The 10,103-nt window shown below is 38.0% G+C and overlaps 1 protein-coding gene across 8 annotated transcripts in view; it reads right to left on the minus strand.

Annotated features, from left to right (window-relative positions):
- LOC131201427 (glutathione hydrolase-like YwrD proenzyme) overlaps positions 1–5,377 on the minus strand; it is a 42,363-nt gene extending 36,986 nt beyond the window's left edge. For 7 of the 8 annotated variants that reach the window (XR_009155840.1, XM_058189309.1, XM_058189313.1 and 4 more), the window contains exons 1-3: positions 5,250–5,377; positions 3,374–3,485; positions 3,111–3,264 (exon numbers count right to left, since the gene is read on the minus strand). Coding sequence is in view for 7 of the 8 variants with exons in the window: in XM_058189309.1 (XP_058045292.1) it covers positions 3,111–3,264; positions 3,374–3,470 (251 nt within the window). In the remaining variant the exon portion in view is untranslated. Of the gene's footprint in view, positions 1–3,110; positions 3,265–3,373; positions 3,486–4,470 lie in introns of all 8 variants that reach the window. The other variant, XM_058189310.1, reaches the window with a different exon arrangement.
- Positions 5,378–10,103: the final 4,726 nt, after the last annotated feature.

Raw genomic sequence — 10,103 nt, forward strand, 5'->3', positions numbered from 1 at the left:
GGTTTCTGTGTTTTTCATAATAATAACACATGATGTTTGCAATCATTGCAAAGATATGCAATGATAGAAAATATGATTCCAATAAGAATGATTCTTCTCTAGTGATCCTTAGCAGAATCCAACTTGCATTGTGGTAAAAGAAAGAACTATTGAGATAATGTTTGTGTCATCTTCTCTTCCTTCAATCTCTCTTATGTGTTGCTCTGGATATTTTGTGGTACAGAAATGAGATAGTGGTTCTTAAATCATGGCCTGAGAACTATACAAAGGAGAGTGTCACATGGAAGAGGGATAAAATCAGACCTGCTTGGTAGTTCTGGTGATACTTTAAATATTAATAGAGGAGAATATATGCAGCTCAGGGTCGTAGGCTAGCACTGAAAATATTACATATTCAGGAAATGAAAAATCCGCAAGCAAATAATCAAGCTCAGAGAGCACTAAGGACTACATACTTCCAATAATAAATAGTATATCACCTGTAAAACTGGTAACAGAAAATGATGCCTCTCATCAATACAGGTGAACAGAACAGAACAGAACAGAACAGAATAGAATAGGATTTTTTATTGGCCAAGTGTGATTGGACACACAAGGAATTTGTCTTGGTGCATATGCTCTCAGTGTACATAAAAGAAAAGATATATATTAAGCAGTGTAGACATTCTCTGCAACTGTAGTTCCATTTTGATTCCATGGCAATTACTAGTTTCCTTTTTCAGAATAGATTCTTCAAATCAAGTATCACTATCCTTTTGCTCAGCTGTGCATGAATACAGTCTGGGTCTCTCAAATGCATTTGTCTTGTTTTTTTAAATCAAACCCTAAGCTTGAATTCTGATTAGACTGCTGTGCTATTATTTTAATACACTAATATGCCTTTACAGCAAATTATTGCATGGAATCATAGAAAATATTTTCCATTAGAAAATATTCCTTTAATTATACTTTCACCATAGCGCTTGGTCAAGTGTCATATATGGGAAAAAAATGTATTTGATATTGTTTCCTGCTTCTTTGTGAAATGTTCAAAGAGATGGGTATGTTTGGAAATCAGATTTATGAGACAGCACATCCTGCTCTTTGCCCTTTGTCTATGCATGACAGAAAAAGAGTAAAAAAAACCAACTGACAGTAGACTTTTATGGCACCCTGCTATTCACTTTACTGAAGCTCAACAGCAGAAGGGCAGCCATTCCCTTTGCACTGCCCAAAAGTTCAACAAAACTCAGACACAGGAAAATCAGAATCAAAAGAAACAGAAATGAGATACACAGCTGAATTCTGACCTTCTAATTCAATACAAGAAATTCCCAAATGAAACTTTCTGTCCACTGTAATATTGTATGTACACAAAATCATTAGCAAGGACAATTTAAAAATAAGTTAAAGTGACATCAGGTATACAAGCCTGGAGGTACAAATCCAAAAATTGAGCAATTATACACAAGAAAGCTAATGAGAACTGCAGCAAGCCTAACAGCTATCATTAAATTGTAATGTTCTAGATATCCAGTCCAGGAAATCTGTCTTTTTTTTCCAGAAAAAGTTCATTTATCTATTTGTATCATTTCTCTATCACCAATTTCTTATTTCAATATCACCAATACCTGACTCTATAAACCCAGGGGTGAAATTCAGCAGGTTCTGGAGAACCAGTAGTGGAAATTTTCAGTAGTTTGGAAAACTGGCAAATACCATCTCTGACTGGCCCCCGAGTGGGATGGGAATGGAGATTTTGCAATATCCTTCCTCCAGAAGTGGGGAAGGAATGGGGATTTTGCAGTATCCTTCCCCTGCCACGCCCACCAAGCCACGCCCACCAAGCCACGCCCACAAAACCAGTAGTAAAAAAAAACTGAATTCCACCACTGCTCAAACCCCCAAAACTTTAACCTTAAACTGCCTACCATGGACCTCACCCCATTCCTAAGAGGTCTGCAAGGGGTCATGCATAAGCGCACCAATGTGCCTACCGTCCCTGTCTTACTATCCCCATTTAATCGTACTCATTTCCTGTGTTCATGTCCATGTTTATACTTATACCTGTTTTCTTGTACATGTTTGACAAACTAAATAAATAAAAGTAATTTTTCCACACTTCAAGCAACAGCTAGACATCCTCTCCCAATACTGATTCACCAATAAGGCTCAATCAGTCCTGAATTCATGTGTTTTCTCTGCTTTTAATTCAGTGGCTCTGAGCAAACAGCATATCCGGAGCCTCAGCTATATTTTCCAAAACGCATTTAGACATGGTTCACCTATGCTTTCCCTTCCCTTCCTATTTCTATCACAAAGGAATTTTCAGTGCCTGATATAACAGTCTCCTGAAGCTTTAATCCTGTTTCCTTTTCAGAAAGGCTACAAAAACTGGGGGTTTTAAGCAGCCCTGGTGCAGGGTGTTCCCCAGCTTTTGTTCCCCAGCTTTTAATTTATATTTATGTGATATGTAACAGATTTTCTTTTTCATCAAGATAGTTTTAGCAATGTTATTTGTTTCAATTGCCTTTCCTTGTTGTATTAACCCTAATTTTCAACTGCGACTGAGTTGGTCTAAAAAATCTAATAAACAAATAAATAATTTTGTTACAGAGAAGCCTTTATATTGCAAGGTTTCAGGCACAGTGGAAATACTATTGAGCAAATACTCCTTGGAAATAGTGAACAATTTTCATTCTTCTATCTATTCTTCTGGGAGGTTTTACTTCTACAACCTATATTCTTCCATGCTTTATTTTTTAATCTGGCTTTTCTTATTTGTTTGTTTACTGTTCTGCCTTGAGAACCAGTTTGGTCTAGTAGTTAAGGCAGCAGGCTAAAACCAGAAGACTGTGAGTTCCAGTTTGCCTTAGGCATGAAAGCTGGCTGGGTGATTTTGGACCGGTCATGCTCCCAGTCCAACACACCTCACAGGATGGGTTGCTGTGCAGAATATAGAAGGAAATAATATTCGGCATGTTTGTCACCTTGAGTTATTTATAAAAAAATAATAAATTCAATGCTTTACTTTGATTAGGCATGTCTGCATGTTTTGTTTCTCTTCTTGAACTTGGTAATGGGAACCCAGCCCTTTCCTTTAGTGTTAGTTGTTGTTAGTTCTCACTCACCTTCCATTGAGACCATGCACCTGCTTTGTCCTTGCATCATAATACAGGCAGAAACAATCTCCACCTAGCCCTGTGCTAAATGGTTCAGTAACATTTAAAGCGGCAGCAACAGCCACAGCAGCATCTACAGCATTGCCGCCCATCTTTAAAATATCTGCAACAAAGAATTTCATTAAGAATAGTGGAATAATACTATGAAATAATAGACATTGTCTTCCCCAAATTTAAAGATTCCATCCACTGAAGAAGAGTAAAATAAATACCAAGGCCAATATTTGTGGCAAGAGACTGGCTTGACGCAACACAGCCATTACAGCAAACCACTGGGGATCGTCGAGAACAGAACTTAAGCCATGACATCTTTCAATGTGAAATCTGCACAGTAAAGAAAGGACTATAGTTACAAGGCATGTGAAGCCACATGTTGTATGCTTACCAGAATTGGGATGCTGTCAGATGGCAATTCAGAAAAAAAAATGGAAAGTATGTTTTGATTATTATATTTATTAAATGTATATGCTGCCCAGAAGTGCTTTGGATATTGAGATGGGAAAGGAAAGGAGTTTGTATCAATTCTATTCTGATAGCTGTTGCTGACTAAAAGGGGCAGTACTCATCTATTTCAAGGGCCATTGAGCCAGTGCTGTCCATAGACATTTCTGTGGTCATGTGGCCAGCATGTCACAGAGCGCTGGGTGGCATTTAAGTTTAATAACAAAACAAATTAAAATTCCACTTTTTAATTAAACAGTCTGCCCAGCTCCATCTCAGTTCTGGCTGACACAACAAGAAGACATTAAAAATAAAATAATATAAAGATCATACAAAACAAATATCTGAAAAAAGACCACAACCACCAAAACAAACAAAATCCAAGGGTACCCACCCTGACCCCACCCTAAATCGAAGTCTTGGGAAGAGCCAGGTTTTAAGAGCACATTTCAATTGGGTCAATTGGAAATCATATGAATCTTGGGTCAAAAGGAAACATAATTCCTGACAGCAAGTGTTGTTAACTGAGAAAGTCTGTTTATTATGTCCCATCAAAGATTGTACACCAAAGACAAATGCACAAAGCTTTGCAAACTCACAATAGTTGGGATACAGGGTTTCTCTGAACTTTGCTTTTCACACCTTGCGAAAAATGTTTGTAAATGTGAAACCAAGCTCAGAGAACTCACCCATCCCAATCAGTGTATTTCAACTAACTACTGAGTTACAGGTATAACCTGTAAGTCTAGGGCAGGAGTCTCCAAATTCTCACTGATCCCTTCAAATTGTTCGATATCCCCAAATATTATATAAAACACAATTTATGATGTATAAATACATTATATGTTATTTATGTATTAAATATTACCTTAACTAAATGAGAAGGACAGACTCACTGGAAAAGAGCCTAATGCTGGGAAAGATTGAGGACAAAAGAAGGGGACGGCAGAGAATGAGCTGGCTGGCTGGAGTCACTAAAGCAGTAGGCATGAGCTTAAATGGATTCCAGAGGATGGTAGAGGACAGGAAGGCATGGAGGAACCTTGTCCATGGGGTCGTGATGGGTTGGACACGACTTTGCAACTAACAACAACCTTAACTAATAGTACTATGAATAGTATAACAGCAAGAACCCTTTGGAGAATCCCATTAGTCTCAGGAGCCAATGGAGAACTCATATTCTATGGTTAAAATTTCTCAAAGGGCACCCGTTCTTTTTAAAACACCAAGAGGGGTCAAAATAAGGAAGTCGGGATTCCCCGGGCAAGCATGGGCTATTCGGAGGGCGCTGGTGACTTTAGCCAACAGAAAAAGCAACTTCCTAGATGTGAGCAAGTAAGAAGTTATGGCGGGGAGCGTGGTTTCTTCAGCTTGGCATCTTTAAGATGATAGTCACGAACATGCTCGGCCAGCAGACTGTGGGTTCAAACGATCTGGAAGAAGGCGCCACATTGCGGGAAACGATTCTTTTCCGCGGATTAAGGCTACGCAGGACAATGTCTCCATCTCCACGTGCGCCCTCCCAACGCAAGCAGGTCGATGCGAGACGAGACAGCTCCATCCTTGCCCCTCCGTCGACAGGAGGCGAACGCAAACGGAGCAAAAGCCATATTTTAACAAGCGGGATGAAAGTCCCCTTCCTCCTACCTTTGCGTTGCAACGTCCCCACTTACGAAGCAACAACGGCACTTGGCATTCATATTTTAAAAAACACACACAAAAAAAAGGCCTCGGGAAGCGGGAGCAACAAATATTTGGGCTGTACTCACGTGACTGCAAAACACGTGATGACTGTTCAGTCTCGTTTCCTGGCGCTGGGAGGCAAGGATGCTGGGAGGCAAGGACGCTGGGAGGCAAGGAACAGAGAACGGGGTTTAGCGCTTCGAGCAGGAATATCTGGAAGTGAGCCTCAGTTATTTAATAAAGTGTTGTTAACACATCCATTGTGCGTTTGCGAAATATTTTACCCCGAGAGGTTAGTTATAAAATGGCTCTTCACTTTAGCCTTATCTCTCTCTCAAGAAGGCAGATTTGAGCTATCCATTAAGCTACAAGTGTTTTAGCAGAATACTTTGACACACTTAACATGTGTCGCCTTCAGACAGTCCGTGGTAACTTGTATTTTTTTTTTTAGCATTCAGATTCTGCAACAGTCCAAACTCCAAAGGTTGATAGACATCTGCAATTTAACTCCATTCCAAAACAATTTTGCATCATTCCTCCTCTAGTTTCACCTTAAATTAGTAAAAAAATTTCACCCTTGTTTTTGCTCATGGCATCCAGGGGTCTGGTAAAACAGGAATGTTCAGGAAAAATCCCAAAACTGAAGTGTTGGAATTACAGTTTAACTCGTTTAAGCTAACCTTAAACTTGAATAAAATATTTATTGTTCTGAGCTATTCCCAATACAGAGTCATACTTTGAATGACCTCCCTTTTCATTCCTGGTCTGGGAGCAATTTTTCCCCAGTGCTTCCTCACTCAAAACCCCTTTCCTTCAGCAGAAGAATGCTGTGGTCTTACATTGATATTTATTTATTTATGTATTTATTTGCATTTATAACCCGCCCTTCTGCGAAGACTCAGGGTGGCTTACACTATATGCAATAGTAGACATGGACTTCTTTGGTCCCTGCATTAGGTTCCCCTAATTGAGCATGCTTCAGAAGTGATAAATTACTGATTTTTCTCAGCTAGCCAAACCATCTCTGAAGATGATGAAGATTGTACTTCAACATAACTAGAGCACTCTTATATTGGATAATACTCTACATTTTACCAGTATTATTATAAAGCAGCATTTCTTAACTTTAGCATTTTTAAACTGTAGACCTGAATTCACGTAGAGTTGAAGTAGAATAGAATAGAATTTTTATTGGCCAAGTGTGATTGGACACACAAGGAATTTGTGTGTCCAAATAGAGTTGAAGTCTGTACACTTTAACAATTGCTAAAATTGAAAAACACTGCTTAAAAAAAGGACATTTGCATAGAAATGTATTTATATAAATGTTTAGATTTATGTGGCCTCCTAAGTTACACATAGGTGACTCTGGGTGACCTACAATATTTTAAAAAATCACAATATGAAAACCCATAAAAACCTCCCTCTCATCCCATGACAGCAGGAACATAATCAAATAAATTGATTGATTGACTCCATCTTCATTCATGGTTCCTAGCCCTGCTTACAAAACTATGTCTTTAGGTATTTTGGAAAATCAACAGAGTGGGACCATTCATACCTGGGGAAGGTATGTGAATCAGTGGTAGGTTTCAAATTTTTTTATTGTCGGTTCTGTGGGCGTGGCTTGGTGGGCATGGCATGGCTTGGTGGTGTGGCTTGGTGGGCGTGGCTTGGTGGGCGTGGCAGGGGAAGGATACTGCAAATCCCCATTTCCTCCTGATCAGCTGAGACTTGGGAGGCAGAGAATAGATGGGGGCGGGGCCAATCAGAATTTTTACTACCGGTTCTCTGAACTACTCAAAAGTTCTTCTACCGGTTCTTCAGAGCTGGTCAGAACCTGCTGAAACCCACCTCTGGGGGGAATGATGTTCCATAGAAAAGGGGCCACTACAAGGAGGCCTTTTTCATGATTCCACCAGATAAACATACCTAATTAGGTGATATACCCTGCCTTCTTGTCCTAGTGGGCTGGATAGATGTAAGGGGAGGGGCATCCCTTCAGATATTCTGGCCTCAAGCCATATAAGACTTAGTACTACTACTATTACTACTACTACTACTATTACTACTACTACTACTACTAGAAATACTACTAATGTTTCATTATGTGGCTTTGTTTAACACTTGCTTTCCTTCCCTTCTACTCATGCATGTATTTTACCATGTATTTGCAACAAATACATTTCATACATGCAATGAGATGAACACAAAAGCTTAGTCCACCATAAGAGAATATGTTAGCTTTAAGATATTGCTGGGCTTGTTTGGAAATGTGCTATAACAAAATAATTAACCATCTGGAATGTGAGACTTAGTCAGCAGTGAACAAACATTGCACCAGTGCTCTTACTGCTCTTAAGGGCAGAAAGAGAAACAGGCAAAAAAAAATGTATTTTGCAAAATTAATGACAAGTCTTATGCGTTTCGGTCATAGAAATGCCTTCCTCAGATCTTTTTGAATAAAGGCAAGACATTATACTTTTTAAATTTTGTTTGTTTGTTTGTTTGTTTGTTTGTTTATTTTCTATAGTAGCCCATCTCAATTCATTAAGATATTGCTATATTCAGTCAATTCATGTACTGACCTTAAGATACTTGCAACAATCAAAATTTGGGGTACTGATACCTTTCCAAACAAAATACAGCAGCAGATTACTATATAGTAATTACCATATTGTGACCATTTTTAATTGTTTTATGATTATTTGCCAGTCGCTTGTTTTAGATGGGTGACTATAAAAATTAAATAATCAATAAATAAATACTCCATCTGTTCTCTTGGGAGTGGAGCATGATCTCATTTATGAATCATTAATTTATTAATCCAGGTTGCTGGTACGTAAATTTTAGTGGGCACTCCAAATTCCTATCTCTGTCAAAATAAACATAATTGCTAATCTCTCCAAAGTCAGAAGTTCTGTTCTTGGATTTAATAGAAAACAAGTTTTAAATTTTTTTTAAAAATCTCCTGTTCAGTTGTGATATACCTTGCAACACACACATACATACAACTTCTGAGGTCTATATATATTTGTGTCTTTATTTGGAAAATACACTGGTATGATACAATATTTTTGAAAAAGGATGTTGAAACAATATTCTGAAGAAAAGTGAGAACATACTATTTCTGCATTGTTGCCAAGATAATTGTATGACTATGGCTATGTAGACACCAGAAATCAGGCTTGAATTAAACTTTAACTTTCCACTTGGCCAGGAAAAGTTTCCCTGTTTGGGTTTCTGACATGTAATTTTCACTGGTACACTTATGCTCCTCTTCCTTGACTGTTTCTTGTCTGGTTCATTCACTAAGTTGTGTCCTACTCTTCATGAGCCCATGGACCATAGTACACCAGGCCTCCCTATCCTCCACTATCTCCCACAGTTTGCCCAAATTCATGGTCATTGTATCAATAACACTGTGTCTAACCATCTCATCCTCTGCCATCCCCTTCTCCTTTTATCTTCAGTCTTTCCCAATATCAAGGTCTTCCAATGAGTCCTTTTTTCTGATAGCTTCTAGTGTTTTTGGCATCTACCTATCTGATGTATCTGCCAGTAGAGTGCTTGAAAAGAGGAATCTTCTCATTGTTGGGACTTGAAGAAAAATGGGCAAAACTCTTCTCAATTTCACCTGGTCTAGAAAAGAGGGAGGAAGGCAGAGATTGGCTGGCTGGCTGTGGCTTCTACCAATGAATATATTTTAAAAAGCCCAGTCTTGTTGTGTTGTGCAATAAACATAGATAAGAAAGAAGTCCTTCAACTGAGATGCCTCCTTTAACATCTAGTGTTTAACACTTCTAATAAGCAGTTGCCTAGATTATCAACCTCAGTCATATCCATGACCCATTCAGCATTTCCTGGTAATGATATGATCAAATTCAATCATTTCTGGCATATTTTGCCAATATTTCATAAGTGCAAGCAACATTCAGGTTAACCTCTCTGCTCATGACAATTTATGCAAAGTTAGTCTGGCAAGGTTAGAACCAAGCATCCTGAAACCAGAATGATCTGTCACACTAATAAGAGATAGGTGATAGATCAATTGCTCTTCTGGTCCCAAAGCAGGAGCATCTTTATGGGTGAAAGAAAGAGAGGCAAGAATAAAGCTTGGTTTTCCTATAAATATAGCTTTTATTTTATACTTAGTAATTGTTAGCTTAATTATTAAATTGTTTATTGACAGTTCCAATAGAGTTTACTATTTGTCCTTGAATCTTCATTTGCAAAGCTTCTAGTTTTACTACTGATTGGGTGAAGCCTGGGAGTAGGATCTCTAATCTAGACACTCATTTGTAAGTTAATATACTCTTGCATTCAGCTCATCAGTAAAAAAGTATATGTAATATATCAAATACACTCAAAATATAGAATACAGATGTAAATGGAATCATTGCAGATTTAGTTTTGCACCAATGCAATAATTACATAGACAAAAAAAATGCAAGTAGAACTAAAACTTGATAGCATAAAGTTATTGGACATCCTAAGAATAGCTTAATTAGAAAAAATAGTAGTTCTCATTGGCTGTTCAATTGTTTTTTCAGAGATAATGTTTCTTAATTTCAAGTATATATTCACCTGTAATATGCCCAGAGGAATTAATTCACAGAAATGCATAATGTAAAAGCAAAAAAAAAATATGAGGAATATTAAAATTTAACCATTCTCAAAACAGATCTGATGAAATCAGTGAAACTTAAGTCCACTAATCAATGACTCAGTTTATTTGACATTCTTGGATGGGTATTAAACAAGGGTGGCATACAAACCCACACAATGGGTTCCCTTGTGATTAAGATGTACCTCCAT

This window comes from Ahaetulla prasina, chromosome 6 (genome assembly GCF_028640845.1).
Source record: "Ahaetulla prasina isolate Xishuangbanna chromosome 6, ASM2864084v1, whole genome shotgun sequence".
NCBI lineage: Eukaryota > Metazoa > Chordata > Lepidosauria > Squamata > Colubridae > Ahaetulla > Ahaetulla prasina.